The following is a 19,746-nucleotide window of genomic DNA, read 5'->3' on the forward strand; positions in this document are numbered from 1 at the left end:
CACATGATCCTTTCGTTAAGCAGGAGGAAGACATAGGAGCATTTTCCACCCCTCACTAGCTTTCCCAGCTCCTACTGCATAATCCTGGTCTAAGACTTTAATACAGGTTTATTTGCTATGCACCAGAACTGCCGTATGTGGCCACTGACACACAATCACAGGCGATTTTCAAAGGTGGTTTCTGATTTCTCGGTGTATCCTCAGCTGTGAATTTACCAAACGTTAACCCAGTCCAGACCTGCCTTGCTTTCTTGAGATTTGCCAAGGTCACCTAGGTGCTCCCACCTGCCACAACTACAAAAATCTTTTGCTCTATGGAATTACAGAAGGAATTCTTAGGAGACCATGCAAACCAACCTCAAACCCAAAACAGAATATTCCGTGCGCATGCATTTGTGTGTGCATGTATGTGGGTGTGCGTGTGTGTGTGTGTGTGTGTGTGTAGAGGAGTTCCAGAAAAGCATTCTGCAGCCCAAATCTAGAAAGAAACTTCAAGGGGAGGAATTAAAAAAAACTTCAAAAGCTTACCAGGTTCTTTTTGTCTTACTGTTTTGTTATTCCTACGCTATTAAAGAAACAGGTGCCAAAGTTTTGCATAACCACAGACAACAATACTATACTACTTACGTTCTCAACCATGTGGTTCTTAAAGAAAAGTCCTCATGGTTTCTCCTCAAAGATCTCTCTCGCACAATCTACCACAATCTCTCCAAATCCCGATGCACACATTCAAGGTGAGAGGTTTATGGCTTGGAAGAACTACATTGGAAAAAGGCTTGTGTGAGGCCACTGACACCAAGCTGAACATGAGCCAGCAGGGGGAGGTGCCTGCTGGAAGGGCCAACACAGTTTTGGGTTGCATCAGAAGAGGCCTTGCATCAAAGGCATGTGAAGGGTGGGGAGCCTTTCCTCAATGTGGAGGCCCTTCAGATGGTCACTCATGCTCTGGTCACCTCACAATTGGGCTATTGCAATGCAATACACTGCATTGCAATAGTCCAATTGTATATATACCCTACACTGCATATACTCTACACTGCCATTAAAGACCATCCAGAAGTTACAGCTGGTTCAAAATGCAGCGGTGTGAGCAGTAATGGGCACATCTCATTATGTTCATGTGTCGTCGATGCTGTGTGAGCTACATTGATTGCCAGTTGGCTTCCGGGTGCAATTCAAGATACTGGTCATTGCTTATAAAGCCCTTCATAGAATAGGGCCTGGTCCTGGGGGACTGTCTGTCTCCAGTTGTTTCTGCCTGCCTGGTGTGTTGGGCAGAGTGAGTGCACTCCAGGTCCCTTCAATTAAATGCTGCCATCTTGTGGGACCAAGGAAGTGTGTCTTCTCTGTCACCGTTGCTGCCCCTGCCCTGCATAAAACTGTTATAATTAAATATTGGAACATTTGTGAGCCACCCAGAGTCTTTTTGGAGTCAGAAGGCCTTAACAAATCAAATGATGGATGGATGGACAGACAGACAGACAATCATTATTCCTTTCCTACTCAGCATTAGTGAGATTACATCTGAAGTACTGTGTACATTTCTGAGTACCATATTTCCAGAATAATATTGACAAATTAGGAGATTGAGAAAGATGATACAGGAAAGGAGGATATGCCCTATAAGAACAGGCTGAATTGGGTTGGGATGTTTGGTTTGGAGAAAGATAAGACTGAGAGGAGATATGAGATCAGTGCTTAGATATCTAAAATAGGGAAGATGGTCATGAACTATTTTCCATGGCCACCAAAACTAGACTAGAAGTACTGAGTAGGTTACAGCTACCTAGATTCTATTTTCACCCTACTTATGAAGGTTAAGTACCCTATCTTTGGAGGTCTGTAAGAAGGATCTGGACAACCATCTTCATGGATGGTTCACTTGGCTTTCTTGCACATTGCAGAGGGTTGATCAGATGATCCTTGTGGTCACCTCCAATTCCATACTTCTACAATTCTCTTTTCTATGACCAATTCAACTCTCTTTTTCTATGATTTTACATTAACATTTATTGTCAGCATTCTGGCAATGCATTCTGGGCACTTGGCACCTATAGACACCATGTTAATGATCCTTAGTTTATACTCATCTTAATACTTAACACCGATTCTTTAACAAATTTCAGCTGGATGAAAATTCATATGCTGCCAATACATCAGTTCAAGTAGAACAGCCTATAAATTAGCAATCTCTCTCTGTCGAGTTCCGTTAGCAAAAGGATCAAGACTGTGATCTACCTTCAGGTGAAATGATGTGCCAGTATCAAACACAGCCCATGATCCTATGTGGAGAGTATTATTCTTTCTCCCCCCCCCCCCTTAGACTATAGAACAAAAGCTCCTGAATCAAAGTAGAGCTTTCCTTTGATCCCAACAGGATTAATAAGCACAGCCTATTAGTGTTTATATGCAGCAGTCCTCCCTGGAATTAAGAATACAATTCCAAGTAGAATTGTACAACTCGAAACATGGAGAAATTAGAATAAGTCATGATTTATAGCTGCAGGAGATCTCTGTAGTCTTTTATATCACTGAAAATATTTTCACATAAGACATTTTGTAATATACAGTTGTAAAGAACAATACAGCTAGAAGAGACCATTTTGGCCATCATGCACCCCTCCCGCCTCAATGCAGAAATCCAAATTTTGTAATGTTATCAAGAGCCAGTTTGGTGTAGTGGTTAAGGCATCAGGCTAGAACGCGGGAGACCATGAGTTCTGGTCCTACTTTAGACACAAAGCCAGCTGGATGATCTTGGGCCAGTCACTTTCTCTCAGCCCTAGGAAGGGGGCAATGGCAAACCACTTCTGAAAAACATTGCCAAGAAAACTGCAGGGACTTGTCCAGGCATTCTCCGAGAATCAGACACGACTGAATGAATAAAAAATAAAAAATAAAACAACATGAAGAATTGGAAAGGTGGAATACATGAAGGGCTATTTTATCATGTTTGGCAGACTTGTAAAAAAGCTAGAAAATTTTGTACTTTGGGAATTCATCAACTGGTATTCAATGACATAAACAGCCGTTATGATCAATAGCCACTAAGTGGCTGCTCCTCCATGCTTTGGTCCAATCCCTTTTTCAATCCATATAAGTAAACCAACACTGGCAAAACTTTGCCAAGGAGTTGCCACATCATCCCACCAAGCGACACAGGACTTCAGGTGAGCAGAGCAGGGATCATCTCAGAAGATGGAGATTGCACTTGATAAGGCAAAGCTATTCAAGGAAATACACTCAGTCATGCTTTCAAGCTCACAGTTTTAAGCAGAGAAGAATAGCAGTTACTCGTTTCTTTCCCTGCTCTTAACCATTGGGCCAAGGTTTCCATATGCCAAGCTAGATGCCTGTTGGCATTTAAATTTGGCATTTAGATGCCTGTCAAAGAACATGAGCATGAGTGAGTCTGTGAATGATTTCTTGGCTACTTCCTTTAGACTTTGAACATTAAACAGGGAGTTACCTCTGCTTCCTCTTAGCACAGTTTCCTCTTAAGGTCCCATTCAAAATAAACCAGATTTTAAAAGGAGGACTTTAGTAATAAAGGAGATGTTTTAAATGCAAAAAAAAAGGGAGGGGATTTCTTAGCATCTCAGACAGAACTGGACAAGATTCCTGTCTCAGTCGTGAGAGAAAGAGCTGCTACTCAATGCCGGATGGAGTAAAGACTAGAAGACAACTTTCTGAGAAAGAAAACTATCCTTGATCCTTGTTGCAGCTGGGCAACGACTAGGTGTGTGGCCTTCAGAATTTCTCAGCCTCCATGGCCATTGCTGAGAATTCTGGGAGCTCTCTGGGGAGTTCTGGAAGCTGAAGACCTCCCATCTGGAAGTTGCCAGGCTGGAAGGCTACGCTAGTTAGTAGTACTTTCCCAAGACCTCAGAGATTGCCCTGAGGACTGCCCATAGGCTAACCTACAATCCCTTTGTTGTATTTTTGGTACTATTTCACCGTAGGACCACTGAAACTACACTGACACCATTTCTGTTCTGACAACTAGAGCTTATGGTTTGTGTCATGGTTCCTGTTCCAATGTTCCTGAAACATCGTAACCCGTTCCCATGCCATGCTGGTGTTGACACGTGTTATTGCACAGGAGGGGGCTGCTACTGTTCCTTGGTGCCAGGCAGTGAGCTGGGTGATGCGTGTACAGAGGAATGCATGTTTGGGTTATCTCAACTGGTCAAGGATGTTACCCAGAGACTGGCAGTAACCGTTAGGAACACCTGCAAGGGGATGGAATTGTACTTACTTTGGGGGGAGCGGCCTGGGATTGCTTGTGAATTAATTGGGAGAAATCCTGCACTTTTAGTATTCTCAGCTTTGCCTGTGTTTCTGCCTACTATTCATTATTAAATTAGATATCCATAGAATACCTGTGTGAGTGATGGTTGTTTTGGATAGGCAGTCATCACATTATGCTTATTTAGAACACACAGGCTCATTCCACTGTTTGTAACTGGAACTACTAGGGGCATGGAATCAGAAAATGGGGTAAAAACTCCTTGGAGAACAATACGTTGAAGTGGAAACATTAGTCATTTCCACACAAGCGATACAAAGCATCTTCCGGGGTCATCCAACAATCATTGGGCCAAAAACAACAGTAACGGGGACAGGCTTGACTTCACTTTAGCAATGGCCAACGATGCTATAAATCACTCATTTGGAAGTCACCATGGGCACATATGAGGAGGAAGGAAAGGTTTTAAGGAAGCTTCTGTTGCTAACTCATACTGCATAAAGGCTCCCTGGAGTAGGGCTTGACATTTGGTGACTACTTTGATGTATCTCTGTTGCCTTTCTGAGAATAATGCAGGGATGTGGTTTTTCAAAAACTTTCTTCTGCGGTATTTTTTACTCTCCAGTCTGACCTACTGGGAATTTTCTGGTGTTTCCCATCCAAGTTCCATCCAGGGTTGAGCCCATTTAGCTTCTCAAGAACAGCCTCTTCAAGAGGAGGTATTGCCTCCTGATGTGACATTTTGCATATAAGTAATCATCTTCACGACTACATGGGCATGTTCAAGGAGTTTTCTGGAAAACAGAAGTGGTTGGCCATAGCCTTCCTCTGGGATTTTTTTCCTTCCAATTTCTCATAGTTGGAATTTCCTGGTCTCCCTTCCAAATATTTGTCAGGCCAGCCCCTGTTTAGCATATTACCTTCTAGTGAAAGGGGAAGGGAAGCATCCTTAATGCCTGCACAATACTTCTAATCTCTTTTTCTTCTTGCGCCATGCCTTTTTTTTTAGAATATCTGCCCAAATTCAGGAACTGCTTTGAGTTTTGTAGATCTCCAAGCTGTTCAGGAAGCCCTGTCATCTATAAAAACAGGATGAAAATGCTTTAAATACATGAGAATTTTTTTTTTTGCAGATTCTGCCTATCACAAACACAAGGAACATCCTGTTGCACTGCATGAAGATACCTTTAGTCTGGCTTTCTTTTGACCAATTTAGTGTCTCCAGCAGCCTTTAGACAGGGGAAGGTGATGGCCCTTTCCTACTGATGTTCTTCAGCAACTGTTTTTTTCAGGGAGGAGGGCACTGCCTCTGTTTCCTGGTATCAGGAATGTAACATAAGCCCATCAACTGAAGAAGTCAGCAGCTGTTCTTGAAGGTTCATCTCCTCTGGAGGGAGAACAGGCAGATCTCCACTTGAAAATGTAGGTCTTCTTTATTAACAGTAAGATGATAGGATTGATAGCTCCCACACAGATAAGGGTTGGAAGTAATGACAGAGAATGGAGTGGAATACATTAAGGGTATTAGCCAGACTGCACTGAAGTGATGAAACTCATGAATATGGAGAACTATCAAATAAGCATGTGAGGACAGCAGGAGGGGACCCTTTCATCAGCACTCACTCCACATTCAAGCCCAGCCAGATGGAAAAGTTAACAAGCTGCTGGGTAGCTTGACAAGTGAATAAACTACCATTCTAAGCATCTGTCTAGTTTCATCCTATCCCATGTTAGGTAAATGTCAAGCCCTCTCAAGCATAACCTGGGCTTCTCTAAGTGCTGAGATCTATTCCACCATTATAGCGAGACAGCAAGTGGTGCTTTCCTCAATTACTGTGGACCAAGTGAAGGAGAAGAATTGGTCCATTCCCTTGGCTTTGTTTCTTCTCTCCCCAAGAGTCACCTTCTGGGAGGAAAACAGCCAGAGATCAGTCTCCTGTGATGAGCTTTGCCGAACCTGCAAAAGAGGGTTGCAAAACATTGTACGTGGAGAACACCTGCGTATTCTTCCTTGTCAGGAAAAAGGGAAGTTCCGACTGAAGTGCATCAATAGGTGATTAGCAAGAGGATCGAAAGAACTCTACCCTAGCAAACTTAGAAATAAATCAGGTGCTAAGGTAAACATATCCGGTTGCCAAGATTTCTGTAACCTAATTGTCTTTCCCTTTCCATACATCTAGTTAAAGATAATTGAGATCTTTGCTTTTCCATTATAAATGCTTGAGAGGGCTTGACATTTACCTAACGTGGGATAGGATGAAACTAGACAGATGCTTAGAATGGTAGTTTATTCACTTGTCAAGCTACCCAGCAGATGCTAAGAAGGCATGTGGTAAAATGGGAGAAAACTTTTCCAGTGCTACAGTTGCAAGAGAATAATAATTAATTAATTGATTAATTTTTTATTCCACTTCTATTATTTTTTTAAAAAATAACTCAAGGTGGCAAACATACCTAATACTCCTTCCTATTTTCCCCACAACAGAAACCCTGTGAGATGAGTTGGGCTGAGAGGGAGTGACTGGCCCAAGGTCACCCAGCTGGCTTTCTTGCCTAAGGCGGGACTAGAACTCACAGTCTCCTGGTTTCTAACCCAGCACCTTAACCACTAGACCAAACTGGCTCTCAATAACAATAACAACAACAACAATATAGTTTAATTTATATGCTGCCTGACTCCCAGAGACTCTGGGCAGTTTACAGTTGTTAAAAACATTTAAGACCAAAAAACAATACAAAAAACACAAGACAGCACAAGACAAAAGAACAACAATGGCAAAGAAAACAAAAAGGTGAACAAAAAGGAGGACAAAAAAGGAGGAAAGGGGCATTAGTCATTCTCGCCAAATGGTAGTACCAGCAGCGTGTTTGGTTAGGTCTGTGCTGGCCAGCAGCACCTGGCTGTCACCTGTGGATGGTGATGAATCTGGAATGGGATACGCAAATAGCATCTCCTCCTTCAGCCCAAAGTTGCAGTAAATGGTATGGCCATGTGAACCACCTTGTTGGCAGAAGCAGCAAAATGCTCCAGCAACACACAGCTGTTAGAACCCAGCTGTCTTTCCTGGTTGAAACTGACCTTCTATGCAGTCTACCTCAGCACACTTCTGTAGAAGCCAGGTGAACGGGTCCCTCCTGCTGATCTAGCCAAAATAGATGTGGAAGGCATTTCTCACCAACTGGAGGACAGGGGGCATGCCCACTGCAGTCCAAAGCCACCAATAAGACTCGGCAAGAATGCTGTCCCTGACTGCTTCATCAACCGCATCATCAATAATAAATGCTTCATCATGTCTCTAGCAAAAACTGTAAGGAGAAGACCAAAACCACCAGCAAAGGTGACTTTGCACTGCCTCACTCTGGACAGTGAAGGTATTATGAGGAGATGGCACATAAAAACATTTACTAGGACATGTTTGTGCCACAGGTAGAGGTGTGTAAGAATCAGCACTCGAAGGAGGAGGAGGAGGAGGAGGAGGAGGAGGGGTATAAAGCCAGACATTTAGGAGATGACCCCACCACAAAGTATAGAAGAGGCACCTTCCACCTTCCATCCACTGCAGTGTACTTAAAAGAGGTTGATGCTTCTTGTCCTAGAATCTCCAAGGGATGCATTGCAAAACTATTGCAAAATAGTTATCTTAAGTAATTTTGTTTGCCAAAGTATGGAAAAATCATGGGGTTTCTTGCACAGTTGAATTACAGCAGCCTAACACCCAAATGGGACAACAATGACTGCTTCGGCAAAAGCAACAGGGAATCTTGTGGCATTTTAAGGACTGAGATATCAATTGTGGCATAATGCATTATGTTATCATCTTAAAAAGTAGTCCCAAGAACTACTTTCTAATAGTCTTTTTATTTACAGTTTACTAGGAGCCTGTTGGGAGCTCCCTAAATCAGGCATTCATGTGTGGCCTACAAAGAGTTAGCTTTCTGAATTTCTTTGCTTCCATTTCTTTGATTGCTTTGCTTTGCAATCTAGATATGGAATCTAAACGTAGACTGCCTATGGCTCCTCATCTCTAAGCTGGATTGCCAGTTTAAGCTAATTCCACTTGGAATTCTTCATCTCAGACTCTCTTCAGCTTCCATGATCTCTATCATCCTCTATCTATCTATCTATCTATCTATCTATCTATCTATCTATCCATCCTATCCTATCCTATCCTATCCTATCCTATCCTATCCTATCCTATCCTATCCTATCCTATCCTATCCTATCCTATCCTATCCATCCATCATAATAGCCCATCTTGCAATTACGACTCTTGGGGCAAATACAGGATTAAAAAACAACAAGATAAGAATGACACAATAAAAAGGCATTGTTCTTATTTTGTCATTTTACTTCTGTTGCTTTTTCACATAATGGTGCCTGAGGGCAGCCTAACCCAATCCATACAACAGTCATACTTTAAGAAAAAAGTAACCTCAGTGAGATTTTCTTCAGAAATATATATAGGACTGCACTGCCAATATTTGCTTTGCATTGGAAATATAAGTTAGAAGAGTTTAGTAAGGAGGAAAAAAAAAACACTGAAAGCGAAATGCGTCCCCCCGCTTTTTTTTTTTCAAATTAAACTAGCCTTATTGTACCGTAATGTTATAAAAATCTTAACCACTTTGTATTGGTAATATATTCATTTTTTTAAAAGAATGCACTGGAAATGTAGCTTGGAAGTGTTTAATTAGGAAAATCACACATGGCTAAGAGTGGGGATTGGAATATATTTCTACTTCAAATTAGCCTTATGATTTTGCAACAGTACAGTGCTCTTTCATTGAAGCAGAGTTTTTGCCGAAAATATGTTTTTTTAAAGTACTGTTAGAAAAATAAAATTAGTGCTAATTACAAGATTGATTTCAACATTATTCAGAGTTATGAAATGGTTCTCAGATGCTTCCACAAAGGGCTTTCTTTCTGAAAGTACTATACTTTCCCTGGAGGGAATCCTGATGCTCTATCCATGTATAACTGCTGTTTTTCCACCACTTCTATTTTTTTCCTTATTGCACAGAAGGAAGGAAGGGTGGAAATGCTTTTTGACTGGCAACGTGGAGAATCGGTCATCAGGAAGCATCTACAGGTAGTCCTCGCTTAACAACCACAATTGGGACTGGCATTTCGGTTGCTAAGTGAAGCCATCATTAAGCGAATCCAACCTAATTTTACGACCTTTTTGCGGCAGTCATTAAGCAAATCACATGGGCATTAAGCAAACCACATGGTTGTTAAGCAAATCATGAGATTTCCCATTGATTTTGCTTGCCAGAAGCCAGCCAGGTCGAAAATGGCAATCGCGTGACCCCCGGACACTGTGACGGTCATAAATGCAAACCAGCTGCCAAGCACCCATATCGTGATCATGTGACCGCAAGGATGCTGCGACAGTCGCAAGTGTGAGGATGGTTGTAAGTTGGTTTTTTTCCAGCTCCATTGTAAGTCTGAACCATCACTAAACAAATGGTTGTTAAGTGAGGACCTGTATACCATGTTCATGTATTAAGCTTTGACAGCTTTACCTGAACAAACATGTTTGTCCCTGTCAAAAGGTGGTCAAAAACAGATGAGTAAGGCCATGAACATCTAATTTTGGAAGACTGCCTTACCTCCATCTTTCTCCCCACACACCCAAGCCAGAATTGCTGCAGCAAAACCGAAAGGATGGAAGATGGGCTAGGAAGATTTGGGAGGTGAAGAAGGCTGCTTAAGGGCTTTGCACAAGCTCCAAAACAGATCTGTGGAATCACATGAAATCATTTGGCTTTGAGAGCTGAATTCTTACTAATTTTTTTCTGCCTCTGCCGTGATTTACTTCAAACCAGAGCAAAGCTGACATTTCCTTTGCAGTGCTGCTCCTCTGCTGAGCTTGTAAGCAATTTATTTCCCAAGGCTCAGAACTCAGGACTCCTCCCCCTCCCTGCTCCTAGACTTTTTCCCATCGGCCCCACTGCCATTGAAATGTCATTCCCTTTTGGAGCTTTTCAGTGCCACAAAGGAACGGTAGCAAGGTGGCTTGGAAACTCCTTTTTCCAGCAGCTTTCCAGTCTGGAGGCAGGAGTGAAATCTATTTTCCAGATTTATTTCCTAACAGTTCCTTTTTCCAAGGAATTGGGGTGAAGGGGTTTTTGTCACTCTCAGTTTGGGGCTGCTCAGATCCAGGGCCCTGATGGAACATCGTTCTTGGCATTTCCCTCTTGGACAGCTGGAGGGAGCCCTGACTGGCTCTCTGTCTTTTCTACATACTCTCATTCTTTTGAGGTTGGCACCCGTGAAAACCACGACAAGATGCTTTAGAGGGATCAAGAGTGTGTAAGTGACCTCAATCTATGCCCAGGTAATTGATAGCAGGAACCTGAACTCAGTGCGGTATGACTCCAAGTAATCCTGAATTACTTTGGATGGCTTCCTGCGCATAGGTTAGGAATAACCCCCTCCCTCCAAGCAGCATAGAGTTCCACTGCAGATGGCTCCCTTGCCCGTCTCTGATGGGAAGGATCTGGTACTGTTTGCAGGAAGTAGTGGCATCCCAGCCAGCCTAAGGCAAACTTTTCTAAAAGATGACAGTTGGCGGGGATCTCTTGCTAGAATCCATACTTTCCCTGAGCATGGAAGAGCAGAAGAAACTGAGGCTGCAGGAATAAGTTATCTTGTTCTTGACTTCCCTTGGTGTGGCCTGCAGCTGCAGCCTTTTCCAGAACATCTGGTTCTGGAACATCTCCTTCTGTTGTTTTTTTTTTATTTGTTTGTTTGTTTGTTTATTTATTTGTCAATCAAATTTATCATCGCCCATCTCCCAAAAGGGACTCTGGGCGGTTTACAATAAAACATAAATAAAAATATAAAACTATAAAACACTATAATACATAATAAAATAAACATAATAAAACCCTCGATGGCTGGAAGTTCTCTATGATTTGCAGGCAGAGCAGGGTCCTTCTAAGGAACTAACCATCCCCAGGAATGGCTACTCTCCCTCCCGCCCCAGGCATAATTACAGAACCAGGTCTTTAGCCGTTTCCTAAAGTCCAGGAGGGAGGGAGCCAATCTCACTTCCAGGGGAAGGATATTCCAAAGGGCAGGTGCTATTGAAGAGAAGGCCTGCCTCCTGGACCCCGCCAGATGGAATTCTCTTGCAGACGGGGTCCGTAGCATGCCCTCTCTGCACGACCGGGTGGGACGGGTTGATGTGATGGGGAGGAGACAGTCCCTTAGATAACCTGGACCCGTGCCATGTAGGGCTTTAAAGGTGATAACCAACACCTTGAATTGGACCCGGAAGCATACTGGCAACCAATGCAGCTTGCAGAGCAAAGGAGTGATGTGTGCTGATCTTGGGAAACCCAAGATCGCCCACGCAGCTGCATTTTGCACCAGCTGTAGCTTCCAGATACTCTTCAAGGGTAGCCCCATGTAGAGCGCATTGCAGTAGTCTATATGGGAGATAACCAGGGCATGAGTGACTGTTCAAAGGGCCTCTCGCTCCAGGAAGGGGCGTAACTGGCGCACAACACGAAGTTGCACAAAGGCCCTCCTAACCACAGCTGCCACCTGCTCTTCAAGCAGGAGCCGTGAGTATTCCCAATTATATGCCAGGAACCTTGGGCTGGTATGAAATCACCTCTTGAAACTTGACTACTGTTGCCAGAACCAGAATGCAACCCAGCTGGAAACCATGGTCTGTGCATTCAGAAAGTTACTCTGTTCTAACACTCCACTCTACTTTTCAAGGTTCCCCCTCAGCATGCAAAATGCAAAATAAATAAAGACAAGAAGACCTCAAGTCCAATAAAATTTGTTTTCCAAATGTAAAGGCAGGAGAAAATAAAACTGACCCATTTGCTGCTCCCTATTTTTAATTATTAAAACTCTCTCCAATTCTTTCCCATCTCACAACAATAAAGCAAGCTCAATGTTTCCTAGAAAAAAAGTTATACCGAAATTTTGAAGTACCCTGAAAATGGGAAAAACTGAATGTTTTGACAAAAGGTTGACAAAAGATCCATTGGGAAATTGGAGCTGCTGTATTAATCTGACAATGTCCAAGAACACACAGGTGCCTCTCCATCTATTTGAGGGCTATAAAACTCATGTGAAACATCTTGAATTGAGCCTCAAGGACCAGACCAGTTATAAATTTGAAATAATTTGCTTGTACTCCAAATCTCTACACACATTTAACCTGCAGAATATCTCATTCCCCTGCTCCAACCACCATACCAAGGGTTCATCTGCAGTAGACCTGGATGCACCATTTTGATGCTTTTGAGTTGTGCACCAGCCCAGACAATGCTAGTCTCTCTCCATATGTCATCTTCAGTGGTTTTAGCTCTTTATGAAGGTATTTTAGTTCTTGGTTTGTATTCCTTGCTGCTCTTGAACCATTCTCTAGTTTTCTTGGTTTATATTTATTCTGGCTGTCTTTAATTATTGATGTTTGTGGATTTCTTATTGTGTTTTTAGATTTTAGGCAATTATTCTTCTGTTTTTAATGTACTGACTAAGATTTTCTCTAGGTAAAAACACAACCAAAGATAAGGCTCAACACCTCCTCTCCCCATTTGTCAGCTAATTTGTCCTATGTTTCATTAATCAAATCCTGCTACCCTTACTCAATGGTTATTTTTAGAAAATGAAGTCATCCAGGGATTGCAACATCCTTTAACATAAAAATCACGTTTAAGTTTCCTTGAGTTAAGTGGACTTTTTAAAATGAGCTGCCAACTTTCCAAATTACCCCTTCAAGGGCAAACTGAGAAGGTCTGAGTCACCTCACAGACTGCCAGTAATAAATCCAGTGTTGGGGGAATACAAAGCCATTGAACAGCTCCTTGTGGAGGGCACCATCAAAAAAACACAATAAATCATTCCTCATCGACCTTTATTCATGCTTGCTACAGAAGACACATCACACTGAAAGATATGCCCCATTTTGAGATGATGCAAATTTATAGGACCCTTTATTAGAATGTATTTTTGTCACTTCTCTATAAAAGTGCAGAATTTCAGAGCTGGTGTAATGTATGTTAATATGAGATCTGCATTTTAAGAGCCATGACAGGGCCAGTTCAAGTGGTGTTCCATTCAATGCCTTGTATCTTAGGTAGCATCTTACATTTTCATGTAGCAAAGTGAACCTTGAAATCATTCGATCAATCAATCATTCATTCATTCATTCATTCATTCATTCTCGATCCCGCCTTTATTATTTTTATAAATATCTCAAGGCAGCCAACATAGCTAATACTCCTTCCTCCTCCTCTTTACAGTATTCTAGCACCATCATTATTACAACCAGGGCAATGATTCTCTGAAATTTCATCTCATCCCACCAAGACATGCGATAAAGGCATTTATGAGATAAAGGCAAGCATCATGGAGAAGAGCCATGCCAGATCAGACCAAGGGACAATGTAGTTCAGCATTCTGGGACACACAAGAGCCAATCAAGTGCATTTGGGAATTTCATAAACAAAGATGACAAGGCACTAGCCCTCTTTCACTGATCCCTATCACATGAGAATTAAACCCCACACCATTAATTTGAACCAGTCTCCATGAATCTATCTAGTCTCCTGTTAAAATCATCTCAATTGGTGGTCATCACATCTGAGAGCGGCTATTTCTATAGTTGGGTAACTAAGCTTAACAATCTAGACAAACAAGATGCCCCCTCCTCTGGTTTTTATTCCATGTATAGGAGTCTACTAGAATGTATCTTGTTTTTAACCCAGAGGGAGAAGATAAATGTAAGAGCTTCAGGACAGATTATGTGGCTTACACAATTTTGTCATCCAAAGAAGGAAACCACTAGGGGATTTAAGAAACAAAGGCCCCCTGCCACCAATCCTTCTCAACATGCCACTTTAGGCTATTGGCTTATTCAGTCTTCTAGTAAGATTGGCCCTGAAGGCTACCATAGTTCATTGTTGGTATCTAGAATTACATAGCTTGGTCCAGTTCTGTAGATCCCTCCACCTAATCATCACCGGATAGGGAAGACGGCAGCTATGTTAAGTATTAACACAAAATATTTCATTGTTAGAGAGATATCCCACCTTTCTCAAGGCAGCGTAGAGACTGCTGCCTATTTTTCCACACAACTCTGAGAGGTAGGTTGGGCTGAGAGAGAGAGAGAGAGACTCTTGGCTCAAAGTCCCACCTGATGAATTTCCATGGTCAAGGGTGGACTTTAAGCTGAGTCTTCCTGGATGAATCCAAAACCTGCAGTTGGCTCCAGCATTATGGTTCCAACTTCCTGTGAAGGCTCGAAAAAAGCAACGTTGTAGAGCAGCTCAGCCATGCTGGCTATACACACATACAGAGGTTGTGTGATGTGTTGTTAGGCTCAGGAAAATTGGCTAAAGCATTCAGTTTCTTTCAAGAAAGGCAGCAGTAAGAGTCTTAAAAGCCAACAAGAACTGGAAACCACAGATCCTGGGGAGGCGGTTAACTATCCTTGATTGTGAATTCTGTATTGATTAAATTACTACTTTCCTCTTGGGAAACAGATGCTTGCCAGTGTTTCTCAGGCTACCGAGTCACCTAATTGTACCTTTGAACTGGCTTATATAAATGTTTAGTAGAGAAGCACAGCCAAAATCAGAAGTATTTTTCTATTTATCTGTCTCCCATGTGTATGGCTTCCAGAGATTCTTTCATCCTCCAAAGATAATTTATAGATCTCAGGACCTACCCCATTCTAAGTCTGGCTCAGGACCACTGGATCGTTTGTACACTGTGAGAATCATGTATTGTTTTGCACCCCTTTAATTCTTTCCAACCCTTGAAAAGAAATTATGTAGAAAGTCTCAGAATTCTATTCATCATTAGGACAAGTCTCTGAAAACTGAAGGAACAGGGCCAAATTTGGTGGCAAAGAAAAATTAAGTTAAAAAATGCTTCCCTTCAGCCCAGGGCTGCAGAGAGAAAAAAAGTCCCAGTGCCATCCCCTATGGGAAAGTGCTCAGAATATCGGTGATTGCTCCATGCTGAGCCAGCCTCCCTCTTGGTCCTAAGACCTACAGCAAAGCTATTGTTAAGGGGATGGAAAGAATTCCAGAAGCGGGGTTCAGAACAAAAGAAAGCAAACCAAAGAAAAACACCAGCATTCAAACCAACCCTAACCCATCCCTTGCTGTTCTGTGTGGCATTTAAAGTGTCTAAACCAATGTTTCTTAACCTTGGCCACTTGAAGATCTGTGGACTTCAACTCCTAGAATTCTGGGAATTGAAGTCCACACCTCTCCAAGTGGCCAAGGTTGAGAAACACTGGTCTAAACGTTGAAAACTGAAGGGAGCTGCAAAGCTACCCAGACATCACATCAGTAAGGCCCATTCCTCTGCTCAATGTATCAGAACAGCAAAAAAAAAATAATGGCACAATGCTATGGGGTAGGGGTGGTGCAAAGGCACAACCTGTGGCCAGGAAGAAGAATGAGGCAACATTTTGGAACATTCTTCCACCAGAGGTGAGACAAGCCCCCTCGCTCCTGAACTTTCGTAAGGAACTAAAAACCTGGTTCTGTCATCAGGCATGGAGCGGGAAGGGGAACAGTCATTTGTGGGGATGGCTAGCGCCTTAGAAGGGCCTTTTATACTCACGGACTGAGATACCACCTTAGCCATCGGGCTTTTATTACATACTATATTTTATTGTCTATTTATATTCATATTCATATATTTATGTTTATTGTATTATATGGACATTGAATTTTAAATTTCGTTTTGTTTGTAAACCGCCCAGAGTCCCTCCTTGTGGGCGGAGATGGGCGGTGTTAAAAAATTTGACTAAATAAATAAACAAACAAACAAAATTTCCAACCAGGGGAAATGGCATATCATCTCCAGCTCCTCTCCTGGACACTGGATTCACTCTTCTGTGTTGAATGGCAGCTGAGCTGAAAAACCAACCGACTCAGCCGCTGAACACTGATAATACGATGGGCATGAAGACAGTTCAGAAGTGGTGCAATTGCCCTTGGGTGAAAGTGCTAAAAGGACAGGTCGTGTAGCCTGGAAATCCTCCCTGCAAATCCCCAAGAATGCTCAAATGTCAAAGGAAGAGTAGTGCGGCAGAACCTCAAAATTATCTTTATTGCAGCATAAATTCCTGCCTCTACTGTACCGGATACATAGATTTTCACAGGCATCTAACGTAAAAAGGTAATTTTCTATGGAAGAGCTCTGCTGCAGTCACCTGCTTGGTTCCTAGAGTGAACCCTTTACAAAAATGCTCTGTGTTTGGCTTTCCTGCTTTATCTCTGTTTCAACCAAACCATTTCAAACTCCAAGGTGCAGGTCCTGTGTAACTGTTTGCAGACCTATGCCAATGCTTCCTTCTACATGGACACCTGTGTATACCTTTCTCTATAACTCAGAAGAACATTTGACAACATTAACCCTAACCTGTAGTTTTCAAGTGGGATGACTTCAGGCATACAATTTTAGTGAAAATGAGACCCAATATTTCAAGCAAGAGAGGTAAATCAGTGAAGACTCTATTTGAAGGGGAAAAGGCTGCCACTATTGCTTTCAAGGGCTTACCTTACTGAGCTACTAAGAGTTAACTTGGATAGGGTGCTGGGAATGAAAAGAAGGGAGAAACTACAACTGTGGTTGGTGGACGAGCTAATGAGTGTCCCTGGTAGGAAGGAGCGTGGCACTTCCTTCGTCCCTACTATAGCTAGCATGCCTAAAATTAAAAGGAAAGAAAGGTGCATATATATAGAAATTGTTTAAATTTGAGATAAGCAAAAATGAGGGGAGGTGAAGAAACAAAACAAAGGGTTTAAACCAGCTAGGAAGAAAAGTTGAGCATGGCGTTCACCTGCCATATTCATTTACATTTCCATCTTTTGGCTATGTTTCTGTAAGTTTCTCCGACATTTTGTTGGAATCACGGTAGTTCAGGAAATCTTGAGGAATGCTCAATATTGCTGTATACCATGATGCCCTTTGACTGCAAAGGATAATGGTACAATTCTTAAATTCACCCTGAGCTTCCTAGACATCAGGCAAGGAAAAGAAAAAAAAGAAAAATTCTTTATGCCTCATATCCCCAAACAAGGATGTTTGCAGAAATGATTGCCATTTTGAAGCCAGTAACTAACACTATGGATGCCCCTGCCCCAACAGCTCATACTTGTACTGGGGTTGAAGGAAGAACCCTGTGAAACAAGATGCATATAATCCTGACCTGACATACTGTTTAACAGAGCTGGACACAAATTTTAGCAAGAATTTCAATTTCCACCAGAGACAAGAATAGTAAACAGAGGTGTGTGTGTGTGTGTGTAAAACAAGATTGTTAGATAAAAGGCATGCACCTTAACGGTGTCCTAAACTCAAAAGAAGCTATCTCTGTATCAGTCTTTAAATTAAAGGTGGAACTTCTGGGTTATCTTCAAAGCTCACAGCCAAGTTCTTGGTGTCCACAAGTTTGGGCTGTTGAAGACTTAAAGGTCCTTGTCCGGTCCAATCCTTTTTATGGACAATACTTGTCACATCAGGGAAGGAATACTTCGTAGGATCCACTTCCAACTTCTCCAGACCCTCATGTCTGCAATAATAAGCAAACAAACAAATGAAACGGGGGAAAGCTAATCTGCATTAATACCAAGTAGAACAGAACAGATTTCAGTTGAAAAAGCCTTCCAGTATTTAATGTTGTGGGCAGGATATGAAAGAGTTTGGCTAACAAGAGCTCCTTCGGTACTCCAAGCACAATCTGAGATGTCTTCAAGTCAAGATGTTCCACTGTTCAAACATCCTTACAGTTTTAGAAATATATTCTGATGATTAAGTGGCTTCTTGTGAACTCCTTGATAATATTCATCTCTAATGATCATTTTGCTCAATTCAGGTCTACAAGATCTGTATGCAGCTGAACATGGTTCCATTAAAGGCTCTACCCTGCCTTCTCTCCTAAGGGGCAAAACTTGCTACTGTTTGTTTTCTTTCACAGTCCCTGATTTTCCTTTCACCTTCTTAAGAAGCTGGTGGTTGGCTTTTATTTCCTAGTAAGGCCATTCTTCACAAGTCCAAATGGAAGCTCATCCTTATTCCAGGTAACTAAATATAGCAAGAGAGTTTAAAACAGGGTGCACCCTTTAACTCATTTGAGCAGACAATTCTACAAATATTCACCCCAATGATTTTGGAAAGTGTCTTCAGATATAGTTAGCTAGCTTGGATCCTACAAGCTAATATTGTATCTCCTGCTGAGACAGTAGAAAGAGGTGTCTAATTCCTGAGTCTACTAGTGCTGCTTAAAATGGGTTTTCAACAGTGTGTAAGCTATGCTTGATGAAACTGGGGAAGCAGAGTAAGCAGAGATAGAAGCTGGAGAGATATAACTGTATGGTACAGTACAGGTACCCACTTCCACTTCCTGGCTTGCTAAGACGTTACCATGGCAGATTATGCTATGTAATATTACATTATGCTTGTTAAATTTATATTCCCATCTTGCATTCGCAAAACCATATGTTGGTCCAAGATTTTCAGCCTTGATAGTATGAGAGTTTGCTGGCAAACAAACGAAAGCGAAAAAAATCCTACTGAAACCACATTACTATGTATTTATTTCTGACACTGTCATCATAGGCAACTGGTGGGGTGGGGAGTTACACAATGTGCCTCATGATAAAAACCCTGCAACTTATGTAATTTGATACTTGCATCACATGTTGGGACACCGAGTTCATAAGGGCAGGATTTGTGTCACAATGGCCTGTGTGTGGCACAGTAAAACCATGGGAGTTGGGGACAAACAAGATGCATGTTTAGTTGCACTCACACAATTCATAGGCATTATTTCCGTTGCAAAAGAAAGCATCCCAGAGAAGAGGGGAAGCCTCTGGACAGCCATCAGAAGGAGAGTGTAGCAGGGAAAGCACCTTTCTTTCTCTTCCAACAAAAAGTGTCTTTGTGAAGGTGTTACTTACTTTTAAAAAAACCCAACCTCCACTGATATCAGTGGAAGTTTCCACTGAAATGCAAGGAGCACCTTCAGAAGCAATTTACTTTTTGGGGTGGGAGGAAGGGAGAGATGGTCAGGAGAAGAAGAAAAGCTACCTTTTTATTTTTATCTCCACCCACCTAGTGAGGAGCTTGCTCAGGCTTTCCCGGAGATGCTATTAACATAATGCTAGTTGAATTCATGCAATTAACATAACAACTGGTTTGGGCTTTAGTGAGAAGATACAGGCTCCAGAAGTTTGAAAGGTATTCATTTTGAAAGCTCCATGGCCAGATCTTGCATGCTACTAAACTCTTTAACAATGTGGTTTTGAAATTACAGAAACATACTCCACAAATGGCCATTCCTGAAAGGTAATTAACTGCTGTCTTTCCAACTCTTTGCAAAAAGTGTGTTATGACTCTGAATTAGAGGATTAAGCCTCTTTGGGTGGGCTTCAAAGACTCTTGCTCAACCATCTTACTGCTATTACTTAAAATGTCACTTAATATTTCAGAATAATCCTGGCCA

General features: G+C 42.0%; 1 protein-coding gene across 1 annotated transcript in view; it reads right to left on the reverse strand.

Moving 5' to 3' along the window:
• Window positions 1-17,627: 17,627 nt before the first annotated feature.
• Window positions 17,628-19,746, reverse strand: part of DNAAF11 (dynein axonemal assembly factor 11) — a 36,382-nt gene continuing 34,263 nt past the window's right edge. The window contains exon 13 of the mRNA XM_063299984.1: window positions 17,628-17,814. Within this exon, the coding sequence (XP_063156054.1) occupies window positions 17,628-17,814 (187 nt within the window). The remainder of the gene's footprint in view (window positions 17,815-19,746) is intronic.

The sequence above is a fragment of the Candoia aspera genome, chromosome 3 (assembly GCF_035149785.1).
Source record: "Candoia aspera isolate rCanAsp1 chromosome 3, rCanAsp1.hap2, whole genome shotgun sequence".
Classification (NCBI taxonomy): domain Eukaryota; kingdom Metazoa; phylum Chordata; class Lepidosauria; order Squamata; family Boidae; genus Candoia; species Candoia aspera.